This window comes from Cydia pomonella, chromosome 5 (assembly GCF_033807575.1).
Source record: "Cydia pomonella isolate Wapato2018A chromosome 5, ilCydPomo1, whole genome shotgun sequence".
Classification (NCBI taxonomy): domain Eukaryota; kingdom Metazoa; phylum Arthropoda; class Insecta; order Lepidoptera; family Tortricidae; genus Cydia; species Cydia pomonella.
In genome coordinates, this window is record NC_084707.1 from 19,969,729 (window position 1) to 19,986,654 (window position 16,926).

A 16,926-nucleotide genomic window follows, 5' to 3' on the forward strand; every position below is an offset into this window, starting at 1 on the left:
AGACTCGATGCGCTCCAACCTGAAGCTCTCGTACATGAACGCGAGCCAGCGCAGCTCCACGCTGCCCGCCAACGCGTCGCTGCCGCGCCAGTAGCGCCGCCTGTACTCGCGAACGTACACTAACGATGGAAACATGTGTGAATCCCACTTTCGTTCGTCACCCATCGGTTTGTACTAACACATTATATTTTCGTAGACATCATTTGTTTTGAATGTGATCGGTTTCGTCCGCTCAACGGCGTTATATTTTGTTACGATATTTTTCGATGAATCTATTGAAAACTGTTTTTGTAACTTATTCAGTGATTTATAAAATAAGCTAGTCTCATGTAATAAGTTCAAATTGCGCCTAAGTTAAAGGATTCAGCTTGACCGCTGTGATAGTTTTTGATAATTTACAAGTGAGTACTTACGTGTGACACGCGTTTGGATCGACCGAACGTCGCAGGAACTCAATTCACGCCTTCACATTTGCGAAATTTTCGTACAGAATATGTCAATTAAGATAATTTCTATTCGCACCTTTATGCCAGTTGCGCCTTGTTGAGGTAGTACCTGCAATAATATCTTACACGACAAACCGCGCAAACGGCACATTTATCTCGAATGCATACATATATACGAATAGCGTCAATTGGGTGCCTGGCGTGAATATTATACCGCAGCATGCATTGTTTATAAAATAGCTCACACGCAGACTATATTAATTTTAGGGTGTTTATTACAACACAATACGTAGACTCTCAGGGTATCTTCTTGCATCCTCGTCCATCCAGTAATGATTACTCGATAGTTTTGTACACGCGCCTTCATCTAGCAATATCAAGGCAACGATCATAAAGTTGCAATTTAAAAATGAATTTGGCTATAAACTGGGCTAGATATAATTATGATAATTCATGTTATTATCAGTAAAAGTACAAGTAACTAAAAGTTCCACATTTATGCTCCCTGTGTTATCAGAACACGTGGGCATGTTTTTTTTCTGGGACCTGAAATTCTTTGTATGATCTGCTTTGCAATTCCATACTAAACAAGTACCTTATTCGTTTACCACTGATTAAAAGTTCATACAATAATCCCTATGTTACATTACTTGGACATAGTATATTTCTCTTTATTTTTGTAACGCCTATAACCAGATTTGCATTTTATTATATTTAGATATTTTATTGTTATATTTTGTGTTAAAATTCTTTGTGTTTTAGTTGTTCATAACCAACTTATAATTCGTTATCACTGTATTGTAGAAAAGGTTCCAGAATTTCGTAAATAATATTTTTAAATTTGATACTAATACTATCATGTAAAAAACCTGTACGGCCTACAGTGGCTTGTATTAAAAATAATGGCCGAGTAAGGCCATTAACGTTCCAATTAAATGTTATCGGCAGGTCTCGGACAAATCATGCAGATGACGCAAAAGTGACGTAATTTTGCACACAGGTGATGTTTGTATTTAAACCACCGTGTGACATGTCGCACTAACTAACAAAATAATCGGTGACAGAGTGATGTCTTGAATAAAATAATCTCAAGAAACTTGTTACTGTAAGCAAAGAGGTATAACCAAACTTAGAGTGCTCACTCCATGGGCGTTTCTCACAGCATTTCAACCGCTGACAGTCCCCTGCCCACATTTATGATGAAATTCTAAAAGATCGGTGGGTCAGTTTTGTTTATTTTAAATAAGAAAGGTACTAGTTTACGGTAACCAAAAATAGTATACCAACCTTGGGGAACTTCGACATAAACAGGAGACTGTCAGCGGTTGAAACGCTCTGAGAAACATCCGCGGATACATTTAAAACGAGCATATTAAACAACAAGTAATCTCAAAATGTATGGAGATTATTAATAAGTTTTAGTAAAACTTGATATTTGCAAGTTTTTACCTCACTTACAATGTGAGCTGACTGACAGCGGTTGAAACGCTCTGAGAAACACCTATGAAAAATAAAAATACTATTTGAAATCACCTATAAGTGGCTTGACGTCACCGGCATGATTTGTTTCAGCCCTGGTTATCGGTATAACGACGGAATTGTGACTGAGTAGGGTCTTATAACTTGGTGATAATCTGATTCTAAACCCAATTTTGTATGTCGTATTGCCCTTTTAAATCACTAATTAATCAATAAGAAATAGCGGTAATGACTAAATGCAATTATAATGTCATCTATTCTGGTGTTAAGTGTTAAAACTGGCGTATGTTTCTTTAAGGGAAACATCGTTACAACATCGGCCGTTTAAAAACCTAGTTTTTTTATAATGACTTAGGGAATCACTCTATTGTACTAATAACTGCACTGGTTACTAAACTATTCACATCTGCACTCGTTGCGTTCTTCCATCTTGTACAGATAGGAGTATTACGAGTGATGTGAGCACTCTTGACGGGACCTAACGTGTTAGAGTAAGCAAGGTGCCGCCGCACTTGCGACTTAACGAAATCAGTGCCATAAGTGATTTGTTTAGTGAAACGGCTCCGGTAGTTGCTCAAAACCATTTTCCACTAAATCCAGCAAGTTACTTAATTATATAAGACTCCCATTCGGGCTTCCTTGAATCATACGATCATTTTATACTGTTTAGACTAGTGTAATGCGCTTATTGTATCGGTATTATAATGGCGTTTTGTAGGTTATGCGAACTATACTATCTAAATGCCTAATTCTTTGTCTAACGATAATCTTTGGCGGGACACTGATATTTATGTGATTCAAAGCAATAAAAACAATTGGTTGTCGCACATAGTATCGACTTATATAGTCTAATTCGGAGTATATGGGTGCCAAATGTAGGATTTGGTGAATTACCTATTAATGGTACAAAAATTGTAATTACTTCTGATTGGTAAATGCCGCGAGACGGCGTCAATCGAGGGGTTATTACGATGCCAAGTCAATACTTATAAACACCAATTTTAATACGCCTTCGTAGGTTTATATAACATTTTCTACAGATGTGATTTTAAAGTACAAAAGTGTCGAGAGTACATGCTTGTTCATTGTACTGACCTTGCCAGAAGTCAAGTGGTAATGCGGTATTACTCTTGGCGGCTCGCTCAATTGTTTAAGGCTATGCAGACGGAATGCATTCCAGCTGCATCTTATGCATATAGAAACTGTATGTTGACAACGCAGCCGGCGTAATACAACTTGCAGTATAGTGTTTCGTTTTTGTTTTTGGTCAATCCAATAGTTAGTGTAAGGCCTGAGTGGACGCTCGAGTTGGGCGTGCAGCGGGCGGGGCATGTGGCGTACATGTTAAACAAATGCAAACGTATAGGAGCGGCCTTAGTGCACGCTGTTCAAATCACTTGTGAGCCCGACGCCACGCTGCACGCCCCGCCGAACGCTCCGCTTCGAGCGTCCACTCAGGCCTTAATGGACCTGAAATCTTTGTTCATAGAGATCGAGTCGAGATAATTCTAACGACTATTTAGTACTGTACTGTGTTTTGCGGTAAACTGAACAATTGCTTTCTATTTCTTAAGTACGCTGCGAATTGGATTGGCCAAAAACAAAAACGAAACAATAGAATGCTATCCGTCTGTGCGAGTCTCTTCGAACGCCATACCGCGCTGGTTGAGCTGTGATAGTGAAGACGTGTCTACGAACACCGTGGTGCTACAGGAAGCAGGCCTCCGACGCATTGTTGTTACTAGTGGTTCTTGTTGAATAGATGCACTGTTTATTATTGCTCTACACACTGTTTACATTCCTCCGACGAAAGCTATGTTGAGTTTTGTTTATCTTAGTTTTATATTGACTCAAGTTCAACTCTCTCGCTTGTCCAGTTATCGCTTTTATATTTTTTTTAGATGTAAGTCCGAAACAATCTCTGTTCATTTATGTACTGACATACGAATTTCAAATTTAACTAGGTACTTAAGTGTTTGATAGATTGCAATCACCGTAGTTATACGCTTATTTTTGAGATGCATTTTTAAATATATATAATTAGGCAGCTGTTGCATTGTGTTACTCCATTCCATGATATTTTATTTTTCGAGCGTTTGGAAATGGTTCGTTTGCCAAAGAAAAATTGAAAATCAGCATAAACAAAATTATTTCACGTCTTATTTTAATAGTCCGCGTTTCGTTTCCGTGCTTGTCATTAATATTAATTCAGTATGATAATAATTATTGTTATTTACTATGCATAATTATAAACCTGATGTTATTACACGACATTTTTCGGGAGTATTTTTTTAAGTAATCGTAGCCTTGTCCTTTATACACGTTTGTATGTTAAGAAATACTCCCAAATTGTCTGACGTATAACACTCTAATAGTGGACAATGTAAAATCATATTATGTAAATTATTTATTATTATTCAATTACATCTCTTATTGTAACGTTTTATTTATCGAGCTAAAATTGTAAGTTCCTAACTAGCTAGCTTCTCATTTGTAAAGAATACTTCTCAGTTAGCTTGTCGCTGATAGTTGGTTCGGCTTAACAGTTTATCGCGTAGGTGTAGCGTTATTACTCTAATACATTATGAATCTATTACTTTATAAAATGATTTCGGAATTGAGTATGCGCCCGTGCGCGGGCTGAGCGAATAATTATTATTATATATGCCTACGTAATACGTGTCATGCAATATACTAATACCACGTGCCTTAGCTACGGCCCACTCCCATATCATCTAGGCAAACTATGTTAAATCTATCAACAGTTATTATAATGTACATATGTTTTAAAATAAACCGATATTTTATGGATTTTTAAGGAATTTGTATATTGTAAAGATTATTAATTAATTTTATCATAAAATTAATGCCTAGCTAATAAGTGCTACATTTGTGAAAAATAAATAACATTTAAAAACTCATTGTTTTATTTCGAAACTCTTAATATAAATAATTTCATACAACATAATTAAAATTTGCAATAAAACAATCAATAACAACAATTTGATTATACAGATAACAATAACATCGTGAACTTAATACAATACAATATTCTAGCGGTGTGTGTGGTTCCATACAACGAACCCGCAGGCGGCGTTGCCGTATCGTGCGAAACTTTTATAAATATACTGTTGTGAGCTTATGGCTAAGTGAATACTGATAATGGGATGCGTATTTGGATCTGCGCCCATTCATTCTATATTATCAGCTCCGTCGATAAGTAGAACGCGATATAACATTTTTCGAATACATGATAAGATTGATAAGGCTTGGCTTTAGCAAGGAATAAATCTAGTTTGACAGTGTACTTACTGAAGTTATTATGTACCGTAACTTTAGGGGTCCATGGTTTTATAAAGGGTATTTTGGAACTCCTATTGATTTGCTCAAGCCAGATTGCTGTATCTATTGAATATATGTTCAATAAGAATTATTTCTAGTGCTACAACGGAAATGATACTAGAATCCGTGGAAACAGAACCGTGTACTCAGAACAGGCCGACAGACTTCTTGAGGTCCTTCTGCTTCCAGCCCGGCAGGGCGCGGAACTCGTTGTACGGCATGTGGAACGTGGACACGAAATCGTCGTGCGTCAGGTAAAGCTGAAAATAAGATACTCAAGTTTAGATGATCAGCGAAAAATTTGGTACACGGCGGGAAGAAGTTGATAACTCGAGAAAAAAAATTGAAGAAATTTGAACTTAAAAAAGAATCATATAAGGTTCAAATTTCTTCAATTGTATATCTCGAGTTATCGACTTCTTCCCGCCGTGCACGTAATTATCGGCTTGAACGTTGCACTAGTTGCCAACCGTTGGAGTTTTATTTCGATACGTTTCCAGGATCGTTAACCGCTGCATCACTCGCAACCAATGCCATGCGTGTAATTGCAGTATTTGATCACATGGGTGACACGTTTTTGACCTTTTGAACGCCAAGAACACCTAAAGCCGTCGTAACTATTCGTCGTCGTAATATTAGTCGTGCCTACAGCGTCGTGGGCAACTATAAGTATTATGACCAAACATAGAAGTTTTTGTGGCAAAAACGAGTCTTTGAAAAAATTAAACATCTATAATAATTAAATTAATAATTAAAGATGTAAATTCTACTTGCTGTTAATAACCGAGAAATTTCAAGAATGAAAATTAATTACAAATCTTACAATACACTGTTGTCACTACGATCTGAGCATTTACTACATATAACTTGGCCGTACTTCCTTAGCTAGTGGGTCGAGTGGGCACCGCCAGCGGGTACTTCTCATGCTGTTCGAAGCGCGAGCTGTTGCCGCTATGTAGTGCACTGTTGCCACTCCGAGCCTTATCTAGACCACTTGTTACACATAACTTGGACGTACCTCTTTAGCCAACGGGTCGACGTCGGACGGCAGATGGTCCTTGGGCCCGCGCAGCACCGCCAGCGGGTACTTCTCGTGCTGATCGAAGCGATTGGCGCTGTTGCCGCTCTGCAGTGCGCTGTTGCCATTCTGCACGATCGCCTTGCCTTCAAGGGCGCTGATGATAGCGCTGAATGTCTTGTGTCCCTGGTAAAGAAATGAATTAAGCCAATTTGGTTTCTTGCGAAGTAACGAATCTCTCATAGTTGTTGAGTCAAAAAGAAGGCCTAAGTCTCGGTCTCTGGTGGGCCCCGTACGATGTCAACCAGAGGCTGAAGGTCGTTGCACTAATTTTAAATAAATAACAAATACATATTTCTGTTGTTTTATAGTTTGCCACTGATTGCCGTTGATCTGTCCGTTCATTGCGGCTAATGCAACTGGCCCTAACACTGATATTTACTAGTACGAAGGTGATTAGTATTTACTTTCCACATGGAGTGTTTCCAATGCGGGAAGAAGCCCGTGAAGTGCGGCGGCTCCCGCCCCTGGCTCAGCACAATCACCGGAGTCTCCGGGTCGCGCGCTGCCGGATCTGCGAATAAAACACGCATTGTACGGATGGCAAGTTATCATATAAGGCGAAGTATATTCCACAGGCCTGTTTCACAATGTCCAAGTTAAGATTGGAAAGCTAATTAAGAAATGAATTAATTGCCAGATAAAGTTGTAAGTTGATCATGAGGAAAAATGCGTACATCCGCGAAGAAATTTAAAGTTGTATATGAAGTCCGCAACCCGCTTCGCGCCAGCCTCGAACATGAGAGGAGGCCTGTGCCCAGCAGTGGGGCGTATATAGGCTGAATTATTATAATAAAATTGTGTAGATCTTCCGGTCTCTAAAGGTATAGTGTGAAACGCCAACGATGACTTTATTCGTCAGATAAGTGGCAAGTAGCTTATTTATGACTTATATACTTGGACATTGTGAATACAGGCCTTTTAGACTCTGTAATCTATGTATCTCCGAATTTTTATGTAGTTTTAACATCCGTTAAAAACGCAAATTTCAGTACATTTATATTTGCGTAACGGCAGCCCACTCGCTTCTTACAAATCATACACAAAACAGTGTATTCCCATTATTTTGTCCCTGCCCCACGTGACCGCCGCCAGATATGAGGCGGGGACAGATGGGAATGATTTATATAAATGCACCAATTCCCATCATTCCCAGCGGGGACTAATGGGAATACACCCAAAAATCTGACAGCCGAGTGGGTCAAGCGATCGCCGCGTGCGGCTCGACGCACTATACACTGACTGCTGTAATGCTAACGCGATAGATACATTAGATCGAAAATGTACTAGTCAGTACTGAAATGTTCTTGGGCGTTGTAAGCAGGTAGGTACTTGTACATTACATAAATAAGAATATTTGAAGAATACCTTGCGCGAGGTAGGCCGCCGCGAGCGCGCGAGCGTCGTCCCTAGCGCGCTGGCAGCAATGCGCGCCCAGCCACACGAATACGCTCGCGTGCGCGTCCAGCAATGCCGCCGTTTCTGGCGCCAGGTCGTACTGGCTGAACGAGATGATCTCCTCAACTGAAAATGCAGAAAATTATAATTCAAATTACTAAAAGCCAGTCGAACGACAGCAGACTGCTGACTAAACTCATCGCGTAATATCTGCTACTGCTCCATCTTTTAATAAACCACGTAAGTTGTACGGAGTATTTTTAGGGCCCGGCCCGGTAGTATTTACTAATCAAGTAATCAGCGCGTCATCCCACTTTAATCTGCAATAATTTAAACACACATAAAACTTACAAGAATACTGCCCAGGAGCACCCAAAGACACGTAGAACAGGCGCGGTGGCAGCGGACGTTCCATCTCCTTCAGCGGCGAGGCCACCAACAAGTCGCGTCGATCTCCGATGGCCGCCCAGAAGTCTGGTTTTTCTTTGCCTGAAATTATAACTTTATTTTGCCATAATACTGTTCAATGGTGCAGGCTGGAGGAGAGAGAAGATAAGTCAGTAAAAGAGGCAGGTGGAGCCAAGGAGTTTGATTCAGATCAATATTTTCGGTCGTTAAAATAAGCCCTCGCCTTTTAGGACGCCGTGAAGGACGATAAAGGGTTTGGTGGGATGTGGGATCGTGCTTTTATTAGCAGCCGTAGAAACAGCTCCAGGGAAGGTGAAAATCAGAAGCGCTAAAGTGGGCACCAAGTAAAACGTGTTCAACCTGTACCTCTAGTTTCTTCTCCAGATACCTCTTGGTGTTCTCCATATGTCACATTGACAAGTATTTGTCGGTGAGTATTTAACGGCTAGATATTATATCACATACTTACATAGCTAATAAAGGTCTTGCGACTTTTTGACCATGTACTTATTTTGTTTACCTCTCGCAGACGCAGTCGCGGGCAGAAACTAGTAGGTAAAGAATATATGTATTTATTCCTCTAAAAGCTGGTATCCGCTGTGGCGAGCGTGTGCTCGGCGGCGGCCATGTTCTTGGCGTCCTCGCGCTCATCGCGCGTGGCATGCACAACACACGCAGGCGCACGCCCCTCGCCAGCGCGATCCATGTCGAACTTCCACGCCGCGAGCCTCGCGCGCGTAGAGTCCTAATACCTACCTTGCATGACAAGCGTGTGCTCGGCCGCGGCCATGTTTTTGGCGACCTCGCGCTCGTCGCCCGTGGCGTGTGCGGCGCACCACACCCACACGCGCGCGCCCTCGCGCAGCACGTAGCACGCGCCGCGACCACGTGCGCCCCGCCGAACTTCCACGCCGCGGGCCTCTCGCGCGTACTGCCCTGATACGAGGATGAGCGCGCGCGAGGGAGCCACCACACGACGCCCCATAGCTGGTAAGTTAATAAAACTGATCAGTGGCGGATTTCTTACGCGTGGCAACAAAAGGCGAAGTCCAACTAAAGGCCACAACCACTTCTAGACTAAAACGTCTCGGCCACTTATTGCACGCTTAAGTAAGGTGTGTAAAGACCACATTAGATATCTATTCAGCGATGAATTACAGCTCTGTTTCTATACGCACATAGTACATGTATGTGGGGCATTGAAATATACGTGTCGCGTGCACTTATCTAAAATGGCACTTACGCTTACCTACATCGCGTCGCGTATGACATCGCTTGCTTTACGTGCCCGTATTTGTATTTGTAATTTACCTAACAATTAGAAGCACAAGGAGATTTTCAATCAATATTTTAGACAGTAAATTACATGATTATAGAACTTACGATCGTAGTCTGAAGCGCTGCCAACATAAGTGATCATACGTCCTTTGAAAATTTGCAAGAAGTGCGCCGGTTCCTTGCCTTGATAAACCCACGCCTGAAAACAAGAATTCTTAAATATTGTAGATACTAACTTGTAGAAATCTATTAAATTGGTTTATGTCAAAACGGGTGAGAGAAATTTACCTGGACGGGAAAACGCCCCAACTTATTGTAGAGGTCTTTAGCTTCTTTAGCACCCAAATTCCTCAGATCATTTGGCGAAGAGCCACCCTGAAACACATAAAAGTTTATGAAATTTAACTTTTTTACATCTATTGCTACAGAAAAATGCCTGAAGTAAAAGAGTATGTTTGGGCTGCTCTTCAGTTGGCGTATGATTAGGAGTAGCGGACGACAGTTCTTCCGGTAACACTGTTTCGTTAGCAGATGGCTCCTGATTGAACTAAAGTCTGTACTGGATGGTAAGACTTTAGCCTGCAGCCTGCGGGAGCTCCAATTCTTCAGCCCGCCCTAAACTCGTAACCGTTAACCTAACCTGTTTTCAAACTACACCTGTTTAAACCATTGTCTCACCATCCAGTAGTAGAGAATAGACTGGTCTCCAGTAGGCGCGTGGTAGGTGTACAACACGACGTAGCAGTCCCGGTCGTAGAACACGGCAGCCTGCGGGCGCTCCACCTCTATGAGCCCATTTTGCACACGCCACACACGCAATGCACCCGACCCGTCGTCCGGAAGCTGTGCCTGGATGTGCAAGAACATCATCATTAAATCATATCAGATTCCTGCCAGAGTTGGAATGATGTTTATTATACACGTTGCCTAATTTGATCGGATTAGGTTTGGATACATAAAACATGTGTATAGAAAGACTTCTTGAAATAGGTACTCACAATGCAATTGCGTCTAAGATGTTTATATGTTTCGTCTCTTACCTCGGCTGCAAGCCATGCATTGGACGCCAGACTGACGGCATCCAGCCGTGTCGTAGCAGAACGAGCGACTCGCACGCGATTATCCTGGCGTTTGTCGCACCAGCGCCAATCGTGAAACAACGCAGCGAATTCCAACGGTTCGCGGCCTGAATAATAAGAAAATTATTCCTTTTAGTAATGGTCTGGACTAAAAGCTTTACGAACACTATCCACATCGCAGTTGAGGAGTAATATGAAGTACGTTACCACCACAGTTCAACTGAGGTTCAAAATCTATCAACAGGCGCGCCTGATAGTAAAAAAAGAAAACGTGCTTGTATTTTCCGGGCATCCTCATACACAAGCTCGTTTTTGTTTATAAATAAATAATTTTAATCTGAACCTGCAGCGGTGACAGACACGGGGCCTACGTGGCGTCGAGCGCGTGCGAGACCTCGGGCCGCGGAGAGGGCCCCGCGGCTCGCGGAGGCTACGGCCGACGGGCCCACCCAGGCCCAGACGCCACGGCTGCCGGCGTCTACGATGTACACTCCCTGGAACATAAAAAGGTTTCATAACAATTTAACAATCAAAATTAGGTTTAGCATGTGGTGTTATGCACCTAGTATAAAGTATCGTGCGGTCACAGTAAGTGGTGATAAGCAGTGGGCGTTCATCAATCGATATCGATATGTGTAATCTAGTTCGTAATCTATCTGGCAAGACGAAACGATTGAGATATCCTATACAAGATCCTAGTTCCAAAAACAAGGGTGGGTGGCAGTTTGGTAAATATTGTCCCATCCTAGATTGAAAGAAACTTACATCATCGGCCAAATCCACCCTATACAAAGGCGCCCGCTTGACCTCCTCAAGCCTCGCAGCCGGCCGTTGCGACGGAGCGGTGATGGGCGCGACGCGCGGCGGCTGCGTAGCACGATACAGCCTCGCAGGGCGCGGCAGATCCGCGGGCGGAGTGGCGGGCCGCACGGAGCGCGCGCGCAGCTCTAGTAGCGCGTCGAGCAGCGCGCGGTCAGCGGGCGGGAGCGTCTGCTCGTAGCCGTCGTGTGCTATGGCGATACGACGGGCTGTCATGCCCTTGTCAGCGCCCCGGGCCATGCGGTATGCGATCTAAAGAAAAACGGTAGTAGTCCCGTTAGACATCCGAAGTTGAAAATTCAGACTGGCTGAAGATTGATATCACATGACTAAAGGTATAGTATAGTGGATCATGTTGTGAATACCTTAGCACCGAACATCTTTTCGATCAAGTTAGCCGCGCGTCCGAGCCACAGCACGAGCAGCGACGAGGTATCGAGGACGAACACCCCATCAGCCGCAAGCTGCGACCACGACACCGGGTCCAGTTGGACGAGCACGGGGCGGCGCCCGCGCACGCGGTAGAGACGAGCGCCGCCGTTTAGGTTGCAGCCGCTTCGCAGGATTCTGGAACAACATTCATCGTTTTTGGTTTAAAATAGCCGTAAATATCCGTTTAACGCCGTGTTTTGACACGCTGCATCCGTTTAAATTCCTCGAAATTGTTATATTAACCAAACTGATTCTATCACAGAAGTAGAACAGCCTAGCTAGGGGATTCCCTAAGTGATGACGTTGCAGTGTATGACTAGGCACTGGGCAAGGTCAGGAAGGTCACAAGCTGCGACCGGCCGAGGACCGTCGGAGGACAGAACGCATAGAGATAAGGCTGTTGCTGTAGAATTGCGAATATATTTCACAAACCTAATCCCATCGCGAAAGTACGACAATAGCCGGGGGGACTCCTTGGTGGCGGCCTCGCGGTGAATAACGGTGGGCACGGCCAGGTAGGCCGCCAGTTGGGTCCCGCGGCGGAGTGCCAAGGCCGCTAGGGCTCCGCAACGTTCGCCAGCCCATGCATGGATGTGGCGCTCGGCGCATTCCGCGTTGCCGTTCTCTTTAACTTCTTTTCGCTGTAAATATTTGATAGGGACATTCAGAGATTTGGAATAGTATATAATATACGTAGGTACGAGGATATTCCTTTCGCTAACGAAGATACAATAATTAATGCTTGTAATTGTTGTACAGGCCAAACGTGCATGGGGACGGATTTGGCTGTTTAATTGTAGTACCAGTATAAGTATAGTTTAAGTGTTTTAAACTTTCAGGAAGACTTGGTAGTTGGGAACAGCAATTTGCGACAATAGTTGGTATACTAAATACTTACAATAACATCCGGGCCCGCAGGCTGGCCAGGCATGGACGACGAGTACACTAGATAGGCTTCCCCGTCGTAGAAGGTGCCGTAGTGGGTCCGCGGAAGCATTTCCGTGCCCGATTCCTGCATAGAAAACAGATCTTAGGCAGTGCAGATGTCGGCGGCCGATCGTAAGATCAGGCAGATCGTGAAATTCCTGACACGTGGGTCTCCTATATCTGAACAATTTGCCTTTCGGGCAGCCTAACGAACCTATCCTACCTATCTATTGGTTTAATGTGACTACCGTCAAAACATAACACAGGAACGTTACGATCTGCCTGATAGACAAAACTAAATGACCTTACTATAAGTAAGTACCGACAAAGAAAATGTTCATAATAGTACATTACGATACAAGTGCGAAAAATAGGAAAACGAGTGGCGATAAATTAAAACATGACCGAAGGGAGTGTTTTAAATCGGCACGAGTTGCGAATTACCTATTCGCACATGTATCGTACAACGTTTTACAGTACATATGGTCCTTTAAATGTTCGACACAGTAACGTAATATGCTAATTTTCGCATTAGTGCGGTAAAGTAGCACCATATAAAAGTACTGTAAAAGGTATTGAAAATATCGACCCCATTCAATTATTTTTGTAAATTTTTAAGCCTACCCCTAGATAGAGTTACTGTGTCTTTAGATGTTCAGGGTATACCTTGCGTACTTAGTACCTACTGCTATAAAACAAAAATAACCCTTCAACAAACCCTCATGGTGGTGGTAAATGGGATTAGAAATACAATTGCGTAATCATTACATTGGTATGCATCGTGTAATTCAAGTACGGGTAGATTGACCATTGAAAGTGAAATGCGGCTATGTCCCTCATTAGGCGGCCAATGATCAGTCGTCCGTACCGTCGTCCATTAAACTAGCTGGTATCAATGATACACACGAAGGGCACAATTTGAAAATGTTTATGAAGCCTCGTGAAAACCAATCTTGTGACATTGTTAACACAAGAGAGTTAGTAGAGATAGTAATATTGGTACCTACAACCATACAACATATTATTAAAATCACCTCAACGATAAAACTCTAGCGTCTGTTTTTTGTAACCGATGTTACCGGCATGCAATAATTCTTAATAAACTATGAACAGAAAAAGTCCAACTCTAATGGTAGGTACTTTATATTGTAGATTCGTTTTTCTATCGACAATCGTTGGGAAAATGATGACTAACATTAAGTTCGCTAAATAGGAAATCGAATTGAAAATACAAATCGGCCGGGTACTTATGCCTTATTTTATTATAGAAAGCGTTAAGTCAAAGTTAAATACATATATCCATTATAAGCCAAATTCAGCTTAATTTAACTCATTCACAACGTAACCACAGCCTAATTAACTTCGTGAGTAGGAAAGCATTTCATAATAAGATATTCTAATTGCCTCTGTTTTCTCAAAATGCAATTTAGATTAAAAGCTGAGGCGGTGATTTGAGTTGATTACTGTGCAGAGAAAATATAATGCCCGTGGGCTATGGACGCGGCGAATGCATTCGTGCATACGGTCGGTGCAATCTTGTAGTCACGCGCGTGTCGCGAGTTTTCACGAAAACTCATTTTTTATCCATGCACTTTCGACAGTTTATCTCATAGCTCGTGATGATTATAAATAATTGATGACTTGTTTTGTTTATTTAGTCTGCAAGCGCCTGACGTAGTTAACTAGCCTTGACAAGCCATGTTTATGTTGCACTCTAGAATTATGTAGGCTGGGTTGGGTTGTTATTAAATTACTACTTAAATTAAATATAAAACTGTTTTGTAGCTTGTTAAAGTGTGCGAGTCTCTAATTAAATGGTATTTATTTCTAGTTCCTGGACACTGCGTTCCTACATTACTTGCCTAGTTCGTAAATATTGTCACTGAATATTATTCAATACCTGCTTAGTTTTCAACTGATTTTCATATGGTTCGTTTACCTAACTTTTTAGAGAAAAAGACATGAAACAGAAGCCATAGTTTTTTTAAACCAAGGTTAGGACTTAGTTAGGGGATTGGCTTTTGCTGAGATTCATCTGATAACATTTTTAGAGTAAAAGCTAGTGGGTGCGGGTATAGAATAGACGGTGATGGATATTGCCCATAATTCGTCTTCCATTAATACTATTATGTCGTTATTATTATTATAAAATAATTTTGTTTTTATCAACAATGCTATCATAAGAAAACTTGATACAATAAATAAAGCAAATAACTATGATTTCAGTCCAGACTGTTTTCTTGCTTGCTTGGTCGCGGTCGACGGCCACGGCGGCCAGCGAGCTGTACCTTCCACGTACATTTAACTGACCATTCGAAAACCTTACTACAACGTAATAAGTTCCATATTAGGCACTTGTGCGTGACTTTACACATTGCGCGATGCTGCGATAACGCCGCACGCTTCACTTACTCTTACGGCACAGCCATAGACGCTATATTTGCATGAAACTTAACTCTATCATAAATAGGTATCAGTATTGTGTAGACGAAGATTCTCATGATGATGACTCAATAAGTAACAGTTGCTTTTGAAGAAGAGTTTTGTATTAATAATTATAAAATTGGAGTACCTATCTATTCTATTCTGAGTTTTATTAATTTGTCACTATCACTCGCGCATTTTGATTAATGTTGATGCAATTAATTTTAGGGTAGGTTCTTCGCTACTGCAAACCCCAGGTTTAAATATCACACAAATGTTTTAACTACCGCTATCATTTTGATGTCAACTTTTAGCTGATATCCTGCACTATCATAAGCAATAAAAAAGTACAGGTCAATGACCTCGTTTTTGAAAAAATAGATAAAATGTAAAAATAAATAACTTCTTCGAGTCAATTTTGCTTTTTATTATTGATTCTTGAGTAACTGTGGAAAATTCTTAACTATCGAATGATATCTTTTTAGGGTTCCATACCAAAAAGGTACCCTTAAGGTGCGACTCTGTCCGTCCGTCCGTCTGTCAGAACGCTAAATATCTCGAGTACCACTTAAGCTATCGATTTGAAATTTGGAATAGTAATGAACAACGCTAACCCAGACACATTGAAAGTATTATTATTTTATTTTATAATTATTAGCTATGGAAAATGCCCAATATGAAGAGGGGGTAAAATTTAAAATTCTAGCGACTAGGTCAAGTCCATCATTTGAAAAAGCTGAAATTGTATTTTCCAAAACACTATATTCTCTTTATTTCAGTAGTGAAAAAATATGATTTATAATCAGAACCTTAATCTTTGTAACTTTTTTTAAATTTACAAATAACATTTCCGAATTAAGTTTGCAACTTAACCCAATTTACGTGTGTTTATTACACTTGAAATTTCTATGAGATTACATTGAAGACTTCTGTTTTCATACAAAAGAACAATTTTTGAAATCGGTTCACATGATAGAGAATTATCCCCGAAAAACCAACATACGTGCATTACATCGCGCAAATTAGTTAGACAACCTGCGACACAATCTTCTGTAAATTATATTTATTTACAGCCTGTAACTGAAAAAGAAGTATACACAATAATACAACACTTACCAAACAAAATAAGTTGCGGCATAGATGAAATCCCTTTAATTCTGATAAAAGCCTGTATAAACGAACTCACTCCCCCCCATTACCAAATTAATCAACCAATCCTTCGACGAAAACAGCTTCCCAGACAAATTAAAAACAGCCAAAATAAAACCCATTTTAAAGAAAAACGGAAAAGGTGATAACCCTGCTCAATTTAGACCGATAGCGCTGCTCCCCGTCATATCAAAGATATTTGAAAAATGTATGTCAAATCGCATATATAGTTTTTTAGAAAAATATAACCTGTTAGATGAGAACCAATACGCATTTAGAAAAAACTATTCCACTAGTCTTGAAGCCTACAATTACATACAAACAGTCGTAGAATACTTGCGGAATAAAAATTATGCAGTGGGACTACTGTTAGATATGTCTAAGGCATATGACAGAGTTTCACATACAATCTTACTAAATAAGTTAAAGCGTTAGAGTTAAATGCAATCGGCATACGCGGTAGGGCACAAAATTGGATGAGATCTTATCTAACAGCAAGGCAGCAGTATATCGAAATAGAACATGTAAATAACCAGTATGGAAAATTAGAACGTATAAAATCGAACATACTACACGTGGACAGCTCAATACCTCAGGGTAGTGTTCTGGGATGCGTATTGTTTCTGATCTACATAAACGACCTCCCAAAAATCACGACCCCCAAGAT

The 16,926-nt window shown here is 41.2% G+C and overlaps 2 protein-coding genes across 4 annotated transcripts in view; one reads left to right on the forward strand and one right to left on the reverse strand.

The window, feature by feature from the left end:
* Nucleotides 1–4,846, forward strand: part of LOC133518039 (rho-associated protein kinase 2) — a 30,064-nt gene extending 25,218 nt beyond the window's left edge. Inside the window, exon 13 of the mRNA XM_061851599.1 lies at nt 1–4,846. Within this exon, the coding sequence (XP_061707583.1) occupies nt 1–94 (94 nt within the window). The 3' untranslated portion in view covers nt 95–4,846.
* The window catches only part of LOC133518034 (villin-like protein quail), a 24,713-nt gene continuing 12,621 nt past the window's right edge, over nt 4,835–16,926 (reverse strand). For all 3 annotated transcript variants that reach the window (XM_061851585.1, XM_061851584.1, XM_061851587.1), the window contains exons 3-17: nt 12,658–12,771; nt 12,192–12,400; nt 11,693–11,894; nt 11,274–11,579; nt 10,852–11,002; nt 10,470–10,615; nt 10,108–10,278; nt 9,718–9,804; nt 9,535–9,628; nt 8,908–9,138; nt 8,095–8,232; nt 7,714–7,869; nt 6,753–6,859; nt 6,286–6,471; nt 4,835–5,527 (exon numbers count right to left, since the gene is read on the reverse strand). In XM_061851585.1, coding sequence (XP_061707569.1) covers nt 5,414–5,527; nt 6,286–6,471; nt 6,753–6,859; nt 7,714–7,869; nt 8,095–8,232; nt 8,908–9,138; nt 9,535–9,628; nt 9,718–9,804; nt 10,108–10,278; nt 10,470–10,615; nt 10,852–11,002; nt 11,274–11,579; nt 11,693–11,894; nt 12,192–12,400; nt 12,658–12,771 — 2,412 coding nt within the window. In that variant the 3' untranslated portion in view covers nt 4,835–5,413. The remainder of the gene's footprint in view (nt 5,528–6,285; nt 6,472–6,752; nt 6,860–7,713; nt 7,870–8,094; nt 8,233–8,907; nt 9,139–9,534; nt 9,629–9,717; nt 9,805–10,107; nt 10,279–10,469; nt 10,616–10,851; nt 11,003–11,273; nt 11,580–11,692; nt 11,895–12,191; nt 12,401–12,657; nt 12,772–16,926) is intronic.